At 35.4% G+C, this 21,509-nt stretch overlaps 1 protein-coding gene and 1 long non-coding RNA gene across 2 annotated transcripts; both read left to right on the top strand.

The window, feature by feature from the left end:
* On the top strand, positions 1-20,721 carry LOC306659113 (mitochondrial import inner membrane translocase subunit Tim23). The gene is made up of 7 exons (XM_079136477.1): positions 1-247; positions 3,562-3,620; positions 8,236-8,329; positions 8,562-8,646; positions 10,901-10,959; positions 13,231-13,341; positions 20,456-20,721. The coding sequence occupies exons 1-7, from the start codon at positions 142-144 to the stop codon at positions 20,569-20,571; spliced, it is 630 nt and encodes a 209-aa protein (XP_078992603.1). The 5' UTR covers positions 1-141; the 3' UTR covers positions 20,572-20,721.
* Positions 13,348-15,004, top strand: LOC306659120. Its single transcript, XR_013763215.1, has 2 exons — positions 13,348-14,268; positions 14,301-15,004. It is a non-coding gene; the product is annotated as an uncharacterized lncRNA (long non-coding RNA).
* Positions 20,722-21,509: the final 788 nt, after the last annotated feature.

Raw genomic sequence — 21,509 nt, 5'->3', positions numbered from 1 at the left:
GAAGCCGAGGCCCGGAAGGTCAGCGTGTGAAGGAGGCTGTGGTAACGCGGGACTTCTCGCTCCTGCAGTGGAGCAACTGCCGAGCACTCGACCCCGGCTTGAGACCGCGGCGGGAACGAGACGGCAGTTTCCTGAGACACCATGGAAGGCGGCGGGGGAAGTGGTAACAAAACCACAGGGGGGTTGGCTGGTTTTTTCGGAGCCGGCGGAGCAGGTTACTCGCACGCGGATTTGGCTGGCGTCCCGCGTAAGTATGGGGTCCGATTTCTGCGTGTGCACCTAACATGAGGCGTTCGGGAGCATCAGGGCCGGTAGCGGGGTTAGTGTGTCTGCTCGGCTACTCTTTCAAGGTGGAACAAGTTTGAGGCCACGGGGAAGCTTTCCGTGACTGACCCGGACTCAAGCGATGATGCATGCTTTCTTCCTCTTATATCTAGGTCTTCTTTGTTATTACACATATTTCTATGAGTTAAGAGAAAAGCCCAACTCTGTAAATAAATGTATTGCAAATAACAAATAGTTAACTTCTTAGCGAAATTTAAAAAAAATTCCAAAATAGCTTTGGGGTCAAAACACTAAATACATACACTCGGGAAGTAAACATGAGTTGGAACAAGTCGGGAAACCATCTGGAGAAGCTGGAAAGTAAGCTGTACTTTAAAGGTAACTTATAAACACGAAGGAGTATATACTTATGTACTTCTGTAGGTATCATAGGAGGGGACATATGCAGGATCAAGGTTGCAGCCGCATGAATACCCTACCAGTGCCTCCTCAATATCTAGACGTTGGGGACTTGGTAACTGAATATTCAACTGGCTAAATAAAAGTTAAACCTAAAGATGAAAGGAAGTTAACATGAATGAGGCCTTTACAAGTCTTTCTTTTTAGAAAATCCTTTAAAATATATTTCTTTTGGTCTTTATATTCAAGAACCCAAAGAAAACTTTGTGGCTTTAGTGTCCACCTGTGTCAAAACTGAATCTGGGATTTTTGAGTTTTATAGACAAAGGATACTACCTTAATGTGATGAAGTATTGTTATATAAGTTTAATTAAAACTCTAAAATAAATTGAGGCACCAGAGAATGAACACCATTCATTGAGCATCTACAGTGCCCCAGCTACTTTTCTGGAAACAGGACTTGAAGTGGTTAAGTTAAAAATGATTCCTGCTTTCATGGAGTGTACATACTAAGGCAAGCCAAGTAACATAAAAACATTGTGGTTACTGAGAAGTGATATAAAGGAAATCAAGTAGAATGGTGAGATGGTGGTGGAAGGAGAAGGCTATTTTAGAATGAGTCAGGCAGGCAGAGCAGCATGAGAGTTGATACTTGAGCTGTGACCTGAGTATGGTACACATGCTTGAGGTACAAGTGTCCTGAAACAACAAATTTGGTATGTTCGAGCAGCCACTATTAGGTCAGCATGTCTTTAGGGTTGCAAGGGAATTGAAGTGATAGAAGATAATGAGAACAGACAGGCTGGAAATGTCAGCTAATGTAATAAGCTTTTGTAAGCAAGGGTTAGGAGTTTGGATCTGATTACAAGTGTAGAAGGAAGTCATTAGGGCTAATTTTCATTTCCTAAGAAATCAATTCTAGCTGCTACATTGAAAAATTGATGGACAAGAGAAAGTAAGTTAGGTAGAAGGATGTTCTATGAGATTTGATGCTTGAACTAGGATGCTAGCAATAGAGATGATAGGTAACAATTCAAAATAAATATTGAAAATAGAACTGACAGGACTTTCAATTAATGAAAAGATAAATCATTAGAAATGCATAGGTTTGTGAACAACCAACTGAGATACAGAAGGATCCAAAGGTGAAATTTAAAATTTGGGAAAACCTATTTTTCTTGATAGCCTCCCCCACCCTACCCCAATTTTCAAAGTTTGTAGATTTCAAGTCTGGCTCTTTGAAAGGTTGTTTTTGTTTTTCCCACTGACCTCCCTCCCCCATCCCTCTGGTAAAACAAGAATTGTCCAGCTTGCCCCAATAAATCAGCAATAGTCAGCCTTGTCTGAAGGAACTGCCTAGTAGTATTTATACACAGAAAGCAAATTCAACCAGTTTTTCTCATGGAATTGATTCATCTTTTGCAGCTTGCATAGTTGCTGTGCATTTCTTTCCCCATAGTTTCAATTTCTCTTTAATTGAAGGATTTTTTTGAGGGGGGGGTCTTTTTAAAAAATTGTTCCTTTTATACATGACCATAGACTGTATTTTGACATATCATACATACATGGAGTATAATTTCCCATTCTTGTGGTTGTACATGATGTGGAGTTACACTGGTAGTGTGTTCTTATATGAACATAGAAAAGTTATGTTCAGATCATTCTACTGTCTTTCCCATTCCCATCCCACACACCCCCAGTGAGTTAGCAACCACATGTCAGAGAGAGCATTCAGCCTTTGAGTTTTGGGGATTAACTTATTTCACTTAGCATGATTGCTTCTAGTTCCATCCATTTACCAGCAAATGCCATAATTTCATTCTTCCTTATGGCTAATATTCTATTGTGTATGTATACCACATTTTCTTTATCCATTCATCTGTTGAAGGGCACCTAGGTTGGTTTATTGTGAATTGAGCTACTGTAAACTTGATGTGACTGTGTCACTGTAATATGCTGATTTGAAGTCTGTTGGGTATATGCTAAGGAGTGAGATAACTGGGTCAAATGGTGGTTGCATTCCAGGAGGTCTGAGGAATTTCCGTACTGCTTTCCAGAGTGGTTGCACCAATTTGCATTCCCACCAGCAGTGTATGAGTGTGCCTTTTTCCCCCCACATCCTTGCCAACATTTATTGTTATTTGTATTCTTGATAATTGCCATTCTGACTAGAGTGAGATGAAATCTTAGAGTAGCTTTGGTTTACATTTCTCTAATTGCTAGTGATGTTGAACATTTTTTCATATATTTGTTGACCATATTCTGTCAATTGTTCAGTTTTCTTTGCCCATTTATTGATTGGGTTATTTGGTTTTTTTGGTGTCCAAGTTTTTTGAGTTCTTTATATGTCTTGGAGATTAATGCTGTATCTGAAGCACAGATGGCAAAGATTTTCTTCTGTAGGCTCTTTCTTCATGTTCCTGATTGTTTCCTTTGTTGTAAAGAAGCTTTTTAGTTTGATACAATCAACATTTATTGATTTTTGATTTTACTTCTTGCACTTTCAGAGTCTTGTTGAGAATTCAGTCCCTAAGCTGAGTGATTGTGCATTCTTGCAGTAAAATAAAAGAAACTAACTAGCTTTATAAATGGCTTGAGTATTCTTCCTGCTAGTTTGATGATTTTATTTGTGGTACAGATAATATCTTATTGGTATGAGAGCCTGAGTCATCAGTACAAGATCTTATTTGAGATTGAGGATCCCCAGAATCAGTCAGCCCCTAAACTGACAGGAAGAAGAAAAGAGAAAAAATTTTTTCATATTCATGGAGCTGATAAATCAGAATTGCAAGACACGTAACAGTCATGAGCTGAGTTTATTATAGGAAATAACTTGTGGGAATTTTTTTTGCAAATAACATTTTGTTTTCTCTCTAGTAACTGGTATGAACCCTCTGTCTCCTTATTTAAATGTGGATCCACGATATCTTGTGCAGGTAAGATTAAGGTTTTAGTGTTTGATGTTTTATCTTACACTTTTAAAAAGTTAAATTAGATTTACAGATTCAGTGCAGGGCCTATCAAAATTCCAGCAGGCTCCCCCCACCAATAGAAATCCAGAAGCTAATCCTAAAATACATAAAGAAAGTTAAGAGACATAGACTAGCCAACAATTTTTAAAGTACAATTTGGAAGACTTCTCAATTTTAAAACTTAATACAAAGCTGCAGTAATTAAGACTACCATTAGCATAAAAAATTCTATAGATCAGTGACATAAAATTCAGAGTCCAGAAATAAATCCTCAAATTATTTATAGTCAGTTGGTTTTCACCATGTGTGCCAGTACAATTAAGTGGTAGGAAATAGTCTTCCAAAATGATTTTGGGACTTCTGGAATCCATATACAAAAGAGTAAAGTTAGACCCCACCCAGAACATAGATTAGTAACTCCCTGACAGCACCAAAAACAGATATTAACTCAGTGAATCAAATGTAAGAGCTAAAGCTATAACACTCTTAGATGAAATTATAATTGTAAAACGCTGGGCAAGCAGTGACACATGCCTATAATCCTGGCAACTCAGGAGACTTGAAATAGGAGGATTTGAGACCATCCTTGGTGATTTAACAAGATCCTGCCTCAAAACAAAACAAGGCAAAAAAAAAAAAAAAAAAAAAAACAGAAAGGGCTTGGGATGTACTGGGTTCCATCTCTAATCCAAGTACCAATAAAAAAAGAAAAAACGAATTTTTAAAATTTTTTTTCTTTTTTAAAAATTTTTGTGCTATAGACAGCACCATCAAGAAAAAGGAAAGAGCCAGGCATGGTGGTGCGTGCCTGTACTCCCAGCAACTTGAGAATTGGAGGCAGAAGGAGCACAAGTTCAAGGCCAGCCTCAGCAATTTAGCTAGGCCCAGAACAACCTAATGAGGCCCTGTCTCAAATTTTTTTTAAAAAAATCTTCAGGGGTGGGTGGGCGGAGGGGTGCTTGGGGATGTGTTTCAGTGATAAAGCGCCCCTGGGTTCATTCCCCTGTACCAAAATAAGAAAAAGAAAGGGGAAAGATAGTCCAGAGCCTGGGAGAAAATATTTGCAAATCACTTACCTGGAAATGGACTTACAGCTAGAATGTTTAGTTCTTAATTCTTTAAAAAAATGAATGAAATAACAATCCAATTATAAAATTGGAATGGATCTGAGTAGACATTTCTGCATGAAAATGAAGATGCCGAGTAATTACATGAAACTTCAATGTCATTAATTAGAGAAATGGAAATCACAAAAGATACTGCTTCATACCCACCAGGATAACAATAGTGGAAAAAATAACAAGTACTGGTAAGGGTGTGGAGAAATTGGACCTTCGTACTTTGCTGGTGGGGATGTAAAATGATAAATCTGCTTTGGAAATAATCTGGCAGTTTAAAAATAGAGTCATCTTATGACCTGGCAATTCTGCTCTTAGATACACACACGAGAGAATTAAAAACATGTTCATACAGTTATACGTAAATATTTATAATAGCCAAAAAGCAGAAACAAACCAGATGTTCATCAACTAGAGAATGAATAAAAAAAATGTGGGCTGGGGAGATAGCTCAGTCGGTAGAGTGCTTGCCTTGCAAGCACAAGGCCCTGAGTTCTAATCCCCAGCACCGCAAAAAAAAAAAAAAAATGTGCAGTGTCCTTGTAATAGAATATCATTTGGCAATTAAAAAATGAATTGTTTCATGCTACAACATGGATGACTCTTAAATGCCTGCTCAAAGAAACCAGTTACAAAAGACTACATAATGCATGATTCCATTTACATGAAATGTCAGAATAGGCAAATATATAAGCATGGAGAGTAGACTAGTAACTGTTTGCAATTGGGAATAAATGGGGAATGAATGATAATTGGTATGGGGTTCTTCATGGAGTGGTGAAAATCCTCTAAAATTGTGATTGTGGTTGCACAATTCTGAATATACTAAAAAAAAAAAACAAAAAAAAACTGTTGTACGCTAAATGAGTAGTATAGTATGTGAGTGGTGTCTCAAAAACTTAATTTTTCTTTTTCCTGTTCTAGGAATTGAACCCAAGGCATTGAGCATGCCAAGCAAGTGTTCTACTGCTGAGCTATACCCTAATCCTTAAAAAAATAAATTTCTTTTAAGAGTAATGATTGGTAGCTTTTTGTTTCTAAATTGAATCCCTAATAACGTCTGACTGCTGCATTTCTTGTTTGGGTTAAGTGTTGAATGAGAAGCAAAAGTTGATGATAAGGATCTTGCTAGTTTAAAACTTCATTGTTTTTGCAGAAAATTTATCTTTTAAATTTATTAAATATTAATAAGTGGGTTATTATTTTAGAAGCACCCCTCTGTTGGTTTACTCAGAATTTCACCGAAAGTGTATTTTGCTTAAATGTTGACTTCAAACTTAAAGGTAGTACTCTAGTTATAAATGCAATATCATTTTGATCCTACATTGCTGCGTAGGTAAGATTAGACATAAAAGATTTTGTATTCAAAAACAAAATTGTAAATTTTGGAATGCTAGAGTGACTTCAGAATTGAAAAATTTTTTTAAACCTTTTTGTCTTCGTGTTACATGTGACAATGGAAAACATAAACTTAAAGATGATGCCTTAATAAAATTACATCTTAAAAATATTTTTCCATACTTTTGAAGATTGGAGATCTCTTAAATAGTGCCCATCAACTCACCATATAGTACTTTTGACAACAGTTTTAATCTGAGGTTTCTCTTGCTATTGCTTTTGTATTGTCACCACTGTCAAAACCTCCCTAAAATATTTTTTAAATTATATTAATAAATCTTGTTGCTGTTAGCCCATTTGAATATCTGGTGTAAAAACAAGGAGACTTTAAATAATTTCCAACAACCATAGTAGTAGTCACATGAAATTATAAAGATTCCAATAATCTCAGCCTTCTAACTGTTTCATCAGGTTCATTGATAATCTGTTCTTAGATTCATTTCTGTATTAGCAAACATTGATATTTATGGTATTTTAGTGGCACTAGTGTCCTAGAGTGTCAGCAGTACAGGTTTAACAATAACTTTTCAACATATCTTCCCTATATTCAGTGTATTAATATACTTTAATGTCAATTTTGGGTATGAATTGATGTGTATTTGCTTCCAAGCCTTTGTGGTACTTTTATTATAGTTGACATCAACTGAAGAGTGAGCTGGTGCACTTGAATTTGCTTGATAAGATTCATCCTAGCCATCTTTAAAATCACTAATTTAAATGTCAAGAAACATTCAAAATTTGCAAAACTATATACAGTATATCATCACATGGAATCTTCTAAAGATTTGCTTATTACTGCCCAACTGACTATTTTTGTGTGATGAGTATTAATGTGCTTATTTACTTGCAGTGTTTGTTGCGTATATGTGCATATGCCGGAGAATTAAAAACCCATTGCAGAGCTAGTTTTCCTAATGAGGCATGCATTTACCAAAATTCAGTCTTTGCTACAGCGATGTGGTTTCTAGTATGTTGAATGTGGCACACTATGTGATCAGGGGATTTGTGTTAACTATTTTTGCATGGAAAGCTTTCCTTAAATGAAAGTGTTTTTCCTAACAGGGTATTGACTCTTAAATTGATTATCATTTTTTGCTCTTAGTAGCATTTCTCAGCCTAGAATTTTGGGTCATCTTCCAGGGATTTATGTTAACTATACATTTACTAGAAATAGGGTCTATAGCTTCGTGAGATTATCAAAGGAATATATGTAAGGATTATGAGGGCGACAGTCAGGGTATAACTCAGTGATAGTGTGCTTGCATAGCTTGCATGAGGCCCTGGGTTCAATCCCCAGCACTTAAAAAAAAAAATTACTGAGGTGATAATTTGCCCTTGTGTGTGTGATGACTGGTACAGTTGTACTTTAATAGTTCTTGCTCTTTTTTTTTTTAGGATTATTTGATCTTATACATGTAAGATGGTATTCAAGTTTTAGTTGCTACAAAATCAAATTATTTTTTCCTTCAGACTTGACAGTCTGTTAATTATTTTAGCTTTCAGTGTCCTTTTCTTTAGAGCTGTCTGTTGTACAGTCACTTTGTTACTTCAAATTTGTCATTAAGGCAGATTACATATAATCTGTCAGATTTACTTTTTGAAGGAAACAGGTACTGAATGAGAATATCTCCCAAGAACAGAATATATTATGTATTCCTTTTCACTTTGATTTAGGTATTGCTTTTGCTGCAGACAATTTTATTTTTGTTTAAGATGGTTGAGGTTGCTGTAAAGGATGGTGCACACTTGTAATCCTAGGAGCTCAGGAGGCCGAGACAGGAAGATCGTGAGTTCAAAGCCAGACTCAGCAAAAGCGAGGTGCCAAGCAACTCAGTGAGACCCTGTCTCTAAATAAAACAAAATAGGACTGGGGATGTGGCTAAGTTGCCAGGCACCTGTGAGTTCAATCCCTGGTAAATGCCTCCCCTCTCCTCCCCCCAAAAAAGATAGTTTGCATTAATTCAATGTTTTACTTTCTTGAAAAACTTTGAAAAGTTAAAATGTAGTTTTCAGGTGCTGTGTCTTGAGTGATCTCACCTTGGTTTTCTTTGTTACCCCATTAGGATACTGATGAGTTTATTTTACCAACTGGAGCTAATAAAACCCGAGGCAGATTCGAACTAGCCTTCCTTACCATTGGAGGATGTTGTATGACGGGTAGGTTTAATATTTTTTTTTTTTTTTCCTTAAAGTGTCCTCAGTTTAAATAGTTGATGGTGCTTAAAATAAAAAGCAGTTGGGAATACTGGTTTTAAGGTTTTTTAAAATCAGTATTTACATTTATCCTCTTTTTCTATGAAGTAAAAATGAAAATGACTCACAAGTACAGTTATTTTGTTTTGTTTTTAAATATAAAGCTATATTTGGATGAATTATTATGATTCACCAGGAGCTGCATTTGGAGCAGTGAATGGTCTTCGGCTAGGATTGAAGGAAACCCAGAACATGGCCTGGTCCAAACCAAGAAATGTACAGTAAGTCTCATGTAATCATCTGATACAGTGATGCTTGAATATTAATCTCTGCTTTCATAATTCAATGGACACAAATCTGAGATTTCAAATGTTTGGAAAATTGATAGACTTTCCTTTGTTTTTTCCTGTTTTGTTTTTTTCTTACTCAAAAGGAACCAAGGAATCAGATTATTGAACATAAGCTTTTAAAAGGATGATTTTTGAGTTAGTGTCCCTCAGTCAACTGGTGCTACTCCAACCTAACTTTGCAGCTATATGTATTCCATTCTCCAAGCTTGTAAATACTCCAAGCTTGTTTGACATGCTTTTCAAATACTTTTAATTACTAATATAAACTTTGGATTGTTTAGGGGCATGCAGAACCAGAGAACTTGGTAATGAAGAAATAAGCAGCTCAAAAGAGTAATCTGTCATTTTACCTGAATTTCTTAATGTCTTCACTCTCCATATCTGAAATGGGGAGCCACAGAAACTTTAAATAAAATTCCTAGAACTTAAAGGTAGTTTTAAAAGATTAAGATTGTCTTGTGTCAAGAACTTGAAATTTGCAGAGAAAGGAAGGTCAGATTAAATTAAAAAGGGGCAATTAAAAAGGTCAAAGTATACATAATGTTTTCACTCTGTTTAAGAAGTAAAACATGACCAGTTCCTATCAATATTGCCTAAATAGTAAATTGTGTTTTGCATGTTTTGATACTTGATATAAGGAAAATCGCACATCATGTATTATTTGGTTCATAGACACTTCAAACTCCATCTTCCATATGTATTGCTCAGCCAGCAGATGGCAGCAGATTTGCCAAATTAGACGTTGGGATATTTGAAGCCCTGTCAAGCTTTTTATATTCTTACTACTATGTGAATCACTGTACTTAAATTACCACCCTTATCCTTCAGTATTTTTATGTTTATTTTTGTAACATTTGTCCCTTGTTCCAATTTTTTTTTTTTTTTTTTTTTTTTTTTTTTTTTTTTTTTTTTTTTTTTTTACTTTTTGTATTATGGGGAATATCAAATTAATACAAAAGTACATGAACACCTATGAACCATAGCTCATCCTCAGCAACTATCAGCCACAACCTATTGTGTCCCATTTCCTCCTCTTCTGGATTATTTTGAAACAAATCCCCCACATTATATTGAATATGAATTGGGAAGTAAAAAGTCTCTTTGAAGTGATAACATACTTTATTTCTTAAAACAATAATAGTTTCATAATCATTCTTCTAAATGTAGAAGCAGTATTTAGTAAAAGAAAAAAGAGAATTTATATGTGGTTTTCATTGTTTACTATTTTATGATGTTGAATATACTTCCCAGAGAATCACATCCCAAAGAATTTTACCAGTTTGCATTATCACCAGCAATACAATAATGAAACTTAATGTTCTTAAAGCTTGTTACAGATTAAAAAAAAAAAAAATTGAACTTAAAACACATTAGTAAATAATTAGAAATAATATACTTTTGTGAGCATAATATTTTTAAACATTATAGAATACAAATTTTTGTTACTATAGAACATTAATTAATGAGTTCTTTTACTCTTTGTTATTTTATTTCCATCATTTCCAGCAGTAGTCAGCTATCTGGACAGAACAATTCCTGTGATGGTGTTACACTGCTGGGAGAGGAATATCTTGTCTTCTTCATCTAGTTGCCTATGTCACTGTTCTGGTGGCATGTGGCACTGGTATAAGGCAGGACTTTGCTTCCTTGAGAGTGTGCTAAGCATTCACTTTGGCTGCTTAGTTCAAGTTAGGGAGCAGACATGGTACTTCCTCCGTGTGTTCTAGTTAAATGGCCGTTAATGTTCAATTCTACTTTATATTGTATGCTTTGATCATATTTAATATACCCTCCCCCCCCCAAAAAAAAGCCAGTTTGTCATAGTAAAAATTATGTTTTCACATAGATCTCTAATGTTTCTTTATAAAATACATTATGTAAAATATATTCTAAACTGTTAGTCAAAGCTTTTGTGTGTTTATATACTTGTTTAATGATTTTGTATAATTAATAAGGGAATTTTACTTAATCACTGCCCAAAGTGTTGAGAATTGTAATCTAACCCTAATTTATATAGAGTAAAAGCCATCTTTATTGAAATCCCACGAGGTATTAAAATCTGTATCTTAAAATTAAGAAAATGTTGACACTTGAGTCTAGGTATTTTAAGCAGCTATTATTGTGGTTTTTTTAAGGTTACTACAGAACTAATGATTCTTAATATAGATCCTTTCTTCCTTGATAGGATTTTGAATATGGTGACTAGACAAGGTGCACTTTGGGCTAATACTCTAGGTTCTCTGGGTAAGTAGAAATCTCATTTGATAATAAATCATTAATGCAAAGAAAGCATATACAAGTATGAATAATTTGATCAACTAAAATTCTGGTTCTACAAAATGAAACAATTGTGTTTAAATATACTTTGATGAGTAGGATACCATTAGGAGAAAGACTATGAGTTATTTGATGAAATATTAGGTGGTATTTCTTCTCTTCTGTATGCCATTTCTGAGTGTTTTATATCTTTTGAACACTGCCTTCCCTTGTCCAAGCAGGACACCAAATAAGGTCATGTTTTAACTAAATAAAATCCAGATAATTTAGGTCCAAGGTGAAGGGCTATTTATGTTGGGAAAGGTTCAAGGTTCTATAGTGGAGACGTGATAGATTAGTCCAGTGCTATTACTTTTCTCCTAATAACCTGATCAGCAGTCTGTTCACCTAAGTATATTTCAAGGACCTGATTGCCCGAGTTATAATAGTTTCTTTGTAGATAACAAAAATATTGGCAGTTCTAGGCAAGAGGTAATTTAGTAGGGCTTAGAACCAAATACTTTCATCTTGAATGATAAGCTTTTGGATTACTGATGATTTAAAATAGACCAACCTATGGTACATATTCCCTAACACAAGGTTTTCATAATTTATGAGCTTAACTGAATGTCTGAAAAATCTTTTTACTTGTGGCTGTTTAAATAAGGAAAATGAAGACAACCCATTTAAAAAGTAGAAAAATCCTCTTGTAATATAGTAAGATCCTAGCCTTGCTTGTTGTGGGATTTGAAAGCACTGCATTTGAACACCTGAAAGTCAGATTCACATTTTGATTCTAATAGCTACGTCCATATGTTTCTGATGCCTACATTTCTCCTGTCCCTGTTGTGTTTCCCTGCCCCACATGTGTATACACAGTCACCCTTCTCTGTTAATCTCCACCCCCATTGGTACTGGGGGTAAACCCAGAAGTGCTTAACCACTTAGCCACATCTCCATCTCCTTTTATTTTTTATTTTGAAACAGGATTTCACTAAGTTGCTTAGGACCTCTCTAAGTTACTGAGTCTGGCTTTGAACATGGGACCCTCTTGCCTCAGCCTCCCAAGCTGCTGGGATTATAGGCATGTGCCACCATACCTGGCTCTCTAATTGCTTATATACTCAGGGTAGTCACTGACCCTTCCTGCCTGAGACGTTCTTGGTTTTAGCACTGTATGTCCCACATTGCAAGAAACCTCTCAGTCCTAAGCAAACTGGGATAACTGGTCATTGTGTTAATCACTCTGTTGTTCCCTTTGTAATGTGTTCAGTCGTAATGTTCTGCTTATGTTCACTTTTAATTAAAGTTGAACAGGAAGATGAATTTTTATAGAAGTATGAAATATCACAATAGAGTTATAAATGTAACTTTGGTGTAATGTTGAAGGGTCAGTTATAGCTATGATTTTGAGAAAGGGTAAGAAAAGTTGTTAATGCATCCATGCTTGATAGGAATCTGTAAAAGCAGAGGTAGAGGGTTGTTTGGGAGGAAGATTCTGTAAAACCAAATGGTGCTAATGTTATAGTTTTTACATGTATGAGAATCAAACTTCGTATTCTTTCTAATTTTGTATACGCAAACACACACATTTTGTATGTGTGTGTGTGTGTGAAAAAGTAAAAAGTTTCACTGCTTTGGTAGCAAAGGAGCACAGGGGTCTCTTGTCCCAGAGGCTGTGATTCTGCCCATTGGGGAAATGGAAGGTTTTTAAAAAGGCATTTCAAAGACTATGATCCAGATATTCCCTGTCCAGAGTTGTAATTCACTGTTAATTTGGGAGATAGTCATTTTTTAGATCTTCTGCCTAATTTTATGTTTTTCTTATAACAGACATATGTATTTAATCCAGAGTACTACATACACTGGGTACAAGTGGATAACATAAAAATGAAAATATAAAATGTCCTTCTTGGGCTTCCCTGGAGTAGCATACAGAAATGGCTACTCTCTTCTGAATACTTATGTAGATTTTTTTGCATAGCCAATCAGAATCATGTACTAGTTTGCATATGCACCTGCTTGGTTTATTAATGAGTACAGCTCTTCCTGGGTTTTGTTTCAAGTGACTGTAGTATTTCATTGTATGGAAAGTCCCTTTCTGTATCAGTTTAGATGATACAAATGCATTTTATTTGTTGCCAGGCTTTTGCTATTAGAAACCATTCTAGTGATTATTCTATATATATCTTCAGTTAAATTTTTCTAAGTATAATTGCCATACTGACTTTTATAACATCACTTCTGTTTTTCCTTTAGCTCTTCTTTATAGTGCATTTGGTGTTATCATTGAGAAAACACGAGGTGCAGAAGATGACCTCAACACAGTAGCAGCTGGAACCATGACAGGCATGTTGTATAAATGCACAGGTAGGTACTATTGAATGGAGAACTACCAATTAATATACTTATTGTATGCTTTTTTAGTTTTCAGTGAAAACTTTATAGTATTTTTACAATATGATATAGTTTTCTAACCTTCTATTTTTGTTTTTTTTATTGTAAAATAATACCATAAAATTCACTGTCTTAATTATGTTTAGGTGTATGGTACAAATAGTGTTGTGTACTGCCATTGTTGTGCAGCCCATCTCCAGAACTTAATTTTTCTTCCAAAACTGATACACATTAAATAGCTATTCCTTGCTTTCCATTTCTCCCAGCTCTGGTAGTCTTATACTTTCTGTCTCCAAACAGAAAGGAAGAGCGAAGAATTAAAGCAGTAGCCTTTGGGAACAGGGAGTTAGCTAACATGAAAATGGTGGTGCAGTAGTCTCGGGCATCTGTGAAATCATTCGGATTTTAAGAAAATAACCTAATTCAGGTACCTCGTATAAGTGAACTCATATATCACTTGTGCTTTTGTGATTGGCATTTTTCACTTAGCATACTATCCTCAAGGTTCATTCATGTTACAGTATGTATTAGAATTTCCTTTCTTTTTTAAAGACTGATATTCCATTTCATGTACCACAATTTGCTTATCTGTTTCTCTATCAAGGGTTTTGTGGGCTGCTTCTACCTCTTGGCTCTTGTGAATAATAGTGCTGTGAACATGGATGTGTAAATACCTGTTTATGACCCTGTTTTTAATCCTCTTAAGATTTCTTTGGCGGAATCTCCATACTGCCTTCCAAAGTGGTTATAATTTATAGTCCCACTCTCTAACAATATGAGCATTCCTTTTTCCCTACATCCTTGCCAGCATTTATTATTTGTACTCTTGATAATTGCCATTCTAACTGAAGTGAAATGAAATCTCAACATAGTTTGTTTGTTTTTTTGTTTTTGTTTTTTGTTTTTTTTTGTTTTTTGTTTTTTTGGCGCAGTGCTGGGGATTGAACCCAGGGCCTTGTGCTTGCAAGCACTGTACTGACTGAGTTATCTCCCCACCTCTCAATGTAGTTTTGATTTACATTTCCCTGGTTGCTAAGAATGTTGAACATTTTTTCATATGTTGGTTAGCCATTTATATTTCTCCTTTTGAGAAATGTTATTCACTAGCCCATTGATTAGGTTGTTTTGTTTTGTTTTGCTTTTTTCCTTTGGTCTTTTGGTTTGGTTTAGTTTGTTCAGTTTTTTATATTCTTATGTATTCTGGATTTTAATCTCCTATTAGAGAGCAGCTGTCAAAGATAGTCTCCCATTCTGTAGCCTCTCTCTTTACATTCTTGTTTCCTTTGCTGTCCAGAAGATTTTGAATTTGAAGCCATTCCATTTATTGATCCTTGGTTTTGTTTTCTGAACTTTGGGAATCTTGTTAAGGAAGTCAGTGCCTGCCTAAGCATTCTTCTGGTCTACTTCCTAGGTCTGATCTACACTGAGTAGATAACTTGTGCAGGGTGAAAATGTAGGGATCTGATTTCATTCTTCTACATTTGGATATCCAGACCCAAGGGTAAACTTCCTTAGTGTTGCTGCTATGCTGAAAGAATGCTTAAGCTCTTTTCCACTACTTTGAATCTGGAGGTTGAAATTATATTTGTATTCTTCCCACACAAATTTATTTCTGTGCTCTGTCTTCCTGGGTTTATTTTTAAATCAAAAAGTAGTAAAAGAAACTAATTGGCCTTTGCCAGAGTGATGGACAGTGTGTTGAGCTAAGTTAAATCAGGAACTGTGAAGTGATGCAACTCTGGGTCAGAGAGTTATTTACCTCCTGTTCTACAGTTGTGATAGACATTGGAATCTACTTATCACTCCACATTGAATTCATTTGTGCTTTTTCTCTTTCGAGCCAAGATCTTTATCTTCCTGATTTAGGTTGGAGGATTTCCCCTACTATGTTACCATTGCAGAAAGTCCTTCATATAGAATATTATGTTCCCATATCTTTGGCTAACATCAAATATTTAGCCTCTTCCTCCCTCTTGTTAGAAACACGTTTTAAGTTAGATCCTAATTCAGTGCATTACTACTGTGAGGGTTGCTGTAACACAGGAAATGCCATAATGGCTTTCCTTATTAGCAAATGAGGGATAGTATGGGACTGACCTCGAACTTCCATACCCTTGCATTGGGCCTAGTATCTTCCACTCAGCTCTAGCAAGAAGTCTTCCATTTATTCCAAAGAAACTAATCTCAGATCTTTCTGTGAAATTTCTTATTTTTAAAATATTTTATCTTTTTTTGGATTGAACCCAGGGTCACAATTGCACTGAACTACATCCTCAGCCCTTTTTTGCTTTTTATTTTGAGACAGGGTTTCACTAAATTGCTGAGGCTGGTCTCAAACTTAGAATCCTCTTGCCTCAGTCTCTTGTTGATGGGATTACAGGCACACATGTGCCCACTGCACCTGACATTATACTTTTTAAACATAGTGTGTGCACCAACAAAACTTGTTGGCTGAGTGCCATCCTTGTGCTGTCAGTTTAAGTTTTAAATTTTTGTCATACTGAATACTTTCAATCTGAAAATGTTTTTAGGTTTTTAACAAAGTTTTTCTATGCCAAGGTATATCTTTCATAAGCATAAAAGGTAATTTATTAGCCTAACTATTCCTGGGAGTTCTGTTTGTGTGTACTTACATGCCTGTGTTGCAAAAAGTATTTTGAGCTTTAAACATAAAATTACAAGTAAATTCCATTTTCAATATAGAAAAAGCCTCCTTTTCTCCAATATCTCAAGAAAACTTGGGATTTTGTAATCCTTTTTAGACTCCCTCTTAGATTTATGGAGTAGAAATACTACCTGCTATTTGTGATGGATGAATTACCAAAAAAAACCAGAATAATTCAGCTAATTAGGTGTCTACGGTATAACAAAGCAATCCAACAAATAAAGATATCTATCAGAGGCCTGAATATAGAAAGTATGCAGTTAATTCAACCATTTAAGACAAAAATGTAATAATTTTTTTAGAATCTCACCAGCTGCATGACCTTTTGGAAAAGGTCATCTTGATACTGGGCTCACCCATATTATTACTTCCAGGGTTGTGAAACAATTTACAATAAGTGCTTATAGGTGAAAGTGTAATTATAATTCAATGAACATTAATTCCTGTTTTGTCATCTAGTTTATTTTGATATTTGACAGTTACATAGGGTTTTTTTGATTGAAGTTTTAGGATTTGATTTCATCATTCTTTAAATTTGAGTCATGTTTAGTTCATATTATTCACAGTAGCCAAAAGGTAGGTTGATACCCAAGTATCTATTAATCATTTGATGGATGAATGGATACACAAAATAATATGGTATATACAATGCAAGAGAATATTAGCTTTTAAAAAGAAGGAAATTCTCTTGCCTGCTACAGCATGGATGAACTTAAAGGACATTATGGTAAGTGAAGTAAACCAGTCTCAAAAGTACAAATATTGTGTGATTCTACTTATATGAGGCATTTAGAATAATCAGGTCAAAGAGACATAGAAGTATAATAGTGGTTGGGGGGGATGGGAAGTGAGCAGTATTCTTTAATGGATACAAAGTTTCAGTTTTGCAAGATGAGTTACTCTGGCAATGGATATTGGTGATAATAGCACAATAGTGCAAATGTACTTAATGCCACTTCACTGTGTTCTTAAAAAGTTAAGATGGTAAATTTTGTGTGTTATACTATAATTTCACTTTGGGGGGGTGCCTGTTGAGCTACAACTCCATAATTTTTAAAAATGAAAATTTTAAAACAATTAAACAGATCCTTCCCAAAATGGTGTTTGATAGTCATCACAGTATGTAAATTAAGGCTGTTCCTATTAAGCAGGGGCCACTAACTTGCTGGCAACTACTGCCTGTCTGTTCAGTGTCTCAAAACTAAGGATGTGTTTTCACCTACTACCCACCCCTCTGGTACTAGGAATTGAACCCAGGGGCACCTAAAAACTGAACCACACTCCCAACCCTTCTTGTTTTTGTTTTTGTTTTGAGACAGGGTCTTACTGAGTTATGAATGGCCTTGCTAATTTGCTTAGGCTGGCTTTGTACTCACAATCCTGCCTTAGCTTCTCAAGCCACTGGGAGTTTTGCCTTTTTTAAGTAGGTACATTTAAATGGTTACATAAGCACAATAAAAGCCTCTGACTTTCAAAGCCTGAAGCATTTACTGTATGGCTCCTTTAAGAAAGATTTACTAAATCTCTGCTCTAAAGTAATTGTCACTTTTAATGCATTAGCTCTGCGATTAACCAGCTATGTATTTCAGACACAAGGCACTTAAATATTCTGGTTCTTATTTTCCCATGTTTAGAAAAACCAGTGTTTGTTCTTTCTCTCTGTAAGAGTTGTGTGAGGATCCAAAAGATAGGAGGTAAAACCGAAACAAGTCTTTCTTGCTTTGCTCTCTGTAGAGATTGACCATTGGTCTTATTTGCTTACTCTGTGTTCAGCACAAGTATATTTGCTGGTCAACTTCCTGTATTAATTGGGCAGAAACCATTTAATTATAGAAAAAGCGGAGACCCTTAAATTTAACAAAATGACCAGTTAGGAAACCCTGAAATTACTGAAAAGAGTTAAAATTAAAACATGGCTGTTAAGTGATAAAAGGCTGTCCTTGAGTCAGGATTAGATAAGTAAATCTAACATTGTATGTTTAGTGTCTTCTTGCTTGAGATAACTTTTCTAGCCTTTAAAGAGCTAATTACACTGAATTGAACTAAACTTTGTCTTGATTAGAAAAATTGCTTTTGGGGGCATAAATTTTTTTTAAAATATTTTTAGTTTTTTAAATATTTTAGTTTCTTAAAATATTTTTAATAAATACCTTTCTTTTTATGTGGTGCTGAGGATTAAATCCAGTGTCTCATACATGCTAGCCAACGGCTCTACCACAGAACCACAACCCCAGCCTGGGATATAAATTATTCTTAAGGGACACTTAATAGAAACTAGTATCCTAAAGATCTCAAAGCCTTATAGATCTCATTGTTATCCCAATTCCTGGACCAAAGAGGATTCCCATGGAAGCTTGTTGGTAGCTGAGAACTAGTGTGAAAATTCCTCCACAAGAGCCAAATAGAAGCCATGTTCTTAGGGCACTCAGAGCAAAGGGTCAGCTAGAAAAAAATGATTGTGGTTCGTTCCAAATCAGTGGCCAGTCTTTGGATTTGTAATGTATGTATGAAGCTGAATCATCATAGAAAACATCTCCAAAACTACTATGTTTTCAGTTAACTGCCCTCTTGGCCATTTTTCTATTAATAAACAATAATAAGGGCACCTTTGTTTTGTTGTTCAGAATGGAGTTTAAAGTTTTATATTTTGGCTACCTCCTTGAGAGAACCTTCATCACATTCAAAAGTTTATTTCTAATAACTGAACCATACATGATGGTGTGTCTTCTCCCATGCCTCTAATTTTGTTCCATTTTAGGAATTTGGTCTATAAATTTCAGCCCTACAACTTTTTCTTGACTTACTAGTCAGAGGCATGAGATCCCTATTAAACTAAGCATTTTAAGTCAACAGAATAAGTGTACATTATTTTTCAACTTTATTTCTCAGCCACACTGAATACAGTTGCAAATTCAACTGCTATGTCTGTAGTCTAAATGTAACAAGATAGAGGTGGTATGATTTTCAAAGAGATATACCTCCCTTTTACTTTGATTTGTGGGGCTTTTTAAAAAATGTTTTTAAAACCTGACAGTTGTTCACGGATGTCTAAAATTTCTGTTTGGGTCTGTTTCAGAGAGATAATTAAGGCATTTCACAGTAGAAGCCTAAGGACTACTTAAGCAGGTCAGCTATCAGAAATTTTCAGACTGGAAAGATTCCTGCAGGGAGTGACCCTCTAATCTATCAGCTGCAGGCATCTGGTAGGACACTTTGTAGAAATGGTTACTTCTGAAGTGGTGTTACTGAATTTCACAGAACTGTCATGGAGTTCAAGGGCCTGTAATAAGGTAACTACTCTACCATAGGCCCACCCCCAGCTTTGTCTTTCTAACACACAACTTGGACAAATACTCTGTAGAAACACAGTAGGCTACCTAAAATCCATGATCCCTCCATGTTTGTGGAAATGTAAGAGAATCACATTCTTTTAAGTGTCTTTGGGAATCCCCATTCCTGTGGAGTTTCTTAATTTTGTTTCTGTTTACCACATAAAGGCTATTAAGACTGACATAACCATAAACAGTTGGGACTTTTTCTATGTTGGGAAATTTCTGTGTAGCTGCTGCTTATTATTCTTGAGGACTATTTTCAAGTGAAATATTTTTCCACATGCAAGTTTTCCTTTGTTGTCAAAAAGAAGTAATTCAGGGATGGGGAGATAGCTCAGTAGGTAGAGTGCTTGCCTTGCAAGCACAAGGCCCTGGGTTCAATCCCCAGCACCACAAAAAAAAAAAAAAAAAAAAAAAAGAAGAAGAAGAAGAAGTAATTCAAAGCCTGATTCTTGAATTTTTTCCTACTAGTAAAGCTAGGTATCTTATTGCTCATCGGTTGTAGGAGATCAACACGTCAGTGCTGGGGGTTGGTGTTTATGTTAGCATTAGCACCACCATCTTAACCATCACTCCTTATTGAGTCCTCAAAGTTAATATTTGGAGGACCTGTTCAGAGTTCAGAGACTATTTAATATTGTTTCCATATAGAATGCTCACCTTGTTTACATTACAGTTTAAATTCATTGACAGTACTAGTGAAATTTTAAACAGTATAACTAGCAGAAAATGACTTGTCTGGACTTCAGTAATAGTAAGCACAGGGTCTTATATCCAGAACTGACGTAGTTATCAATGAATTGAGATAAATCAAACCATTAATCCTGATAGCTACAGATTGTTAAATTGATAGTGGAAAAGGCTGTGTCAAAGTGTAAAAAAATGTACATATATTACATATGGTTTTGAGAGTTTATCACCCAGACTTAAAGTTGTGGTTTTTTAGATTACATTTAATCTAAATTCAATCCTGTTTGGGATTGAATGTTTAAAAAAAAAAGTATTAACTCCATAATGTGTTGTATTTTCTATTCTAGGACACTATATACTACAAAGCTGTTTCATTTTCTTTTTCCCCTTTCTCTCCCAGGTGGTCTTCGAGGGGTAGCACGAGGTGGTCTGGCAGGACTAACACTTACCAGCCTCTATGCACTATATAATAACTGGGAACACATGAAAGGCTCCTTTCTTCAACAGTCACTCTGAAGATTTTTGCCAACTATGAATGTGGGACACTTCATTAGTCATCCAGACCAATTAATCAGTCTGGAGTTACCTTCTCTTCTACCTACAATTAATTTGAGAAATTATAGAGATTCTGATTTGCTGTGATAAAGATCAGGACTGGCATTTCTTCTTGACCTTAGTTAAAGACAAAAACTCTTTGATGGCTCACTGAGTAATGTGGCTCTTTTCTCCTTTGGAGAAGATCCTGCACCTGTTCTCTTTCCTACCCCCAGAACTAAAAAACCACTTACTCTCAGAATTCAGTTCATGCTTGTTAATACTTCATCACCAAGTTTGTTCATTTCATGATCTCAAACTGTAATGTTGCCCTGTGTTCTGAATAAAGGGTAAAAAACAACCAAAGTCCTTAACTCCCACATAAATATAGTTGGTGTCTTCATTCTAAAACATCTATCCAATCCAGGCACAGTGGTGCACATTTAAACCCAGCATCCTTGGGAGGTTGAATGAAGCAGAAGGATCATAAGTTTGACTGCAACCGAGGAAGACCTTGTTTGGCCCAGTACCAAAAAAAATAAAAAATAAGATAAATAAAACATCTATCTGGATATGAAGGCACAGTTAATCTTGGCATTTTCTTCTGCCCAAACAAGGTCAAAACAACGTGTTTTTGTGTTTGTATTGCAATGAAGGGCTGTTGGTGTGATTAACAACTAGTTTAAGATTTTTCATCAGTAGATAGGTTATCTATAGAATGAAAATTCAGAGTAAATACTAATCAACCCATGGCTAAGACTGGAAAAAGTAAAACCAGGGTCTTTTTGTATGAATCTGGTAAAAGGGAATCCAGCAGAAAAGCACTGAACCTTAGTTACTGAATTTCAGTTTTAAAAAGTAGATGTGAAGATTTGCAAAAAAAGGCTGGAAATGGAATAATCCATTCTTTGCCAATTTAA

This window comes from Sciurus vulgaris (genome assembly GCF_902686455.1).
Source record: "Sciurus vulgaris genome assembly, chromosome: 4".
NCBI lineage: Eukaryota > Metazoa > Chordata > Mammalia > Rodentia > Sciuridae > Sciurus > Sciurus vulgaris.
This window is presented reverse-complemented; position numbering and strand designations above follow the sequence as displayed.

Excerpts from the sequence above, each read along its gene's own strand:
- LOC306659113 (XM_079136477.1), top strand. The coding sequence starts at position 142 with ATGGAAGGCGGCGGGGGAAGTGGTAACAAAACCACAGGGGGGTTGGCT. Across the intron at positions 3,621-8,235 it reads ATCCACGATATCTTGTGCAG|GATACTGATGAGTTTATTTT; the intron begins GTAAGATTAAGG and ends TTACCCCATTAG. Across the intron at positions 8,330-8,561 it reads TGGAGGATGTTGTATGACGG|GAGCTGCATTTGGAGCAGTG; the intron begins GTAGGTTTAATA and ends ATGATTCACCAG.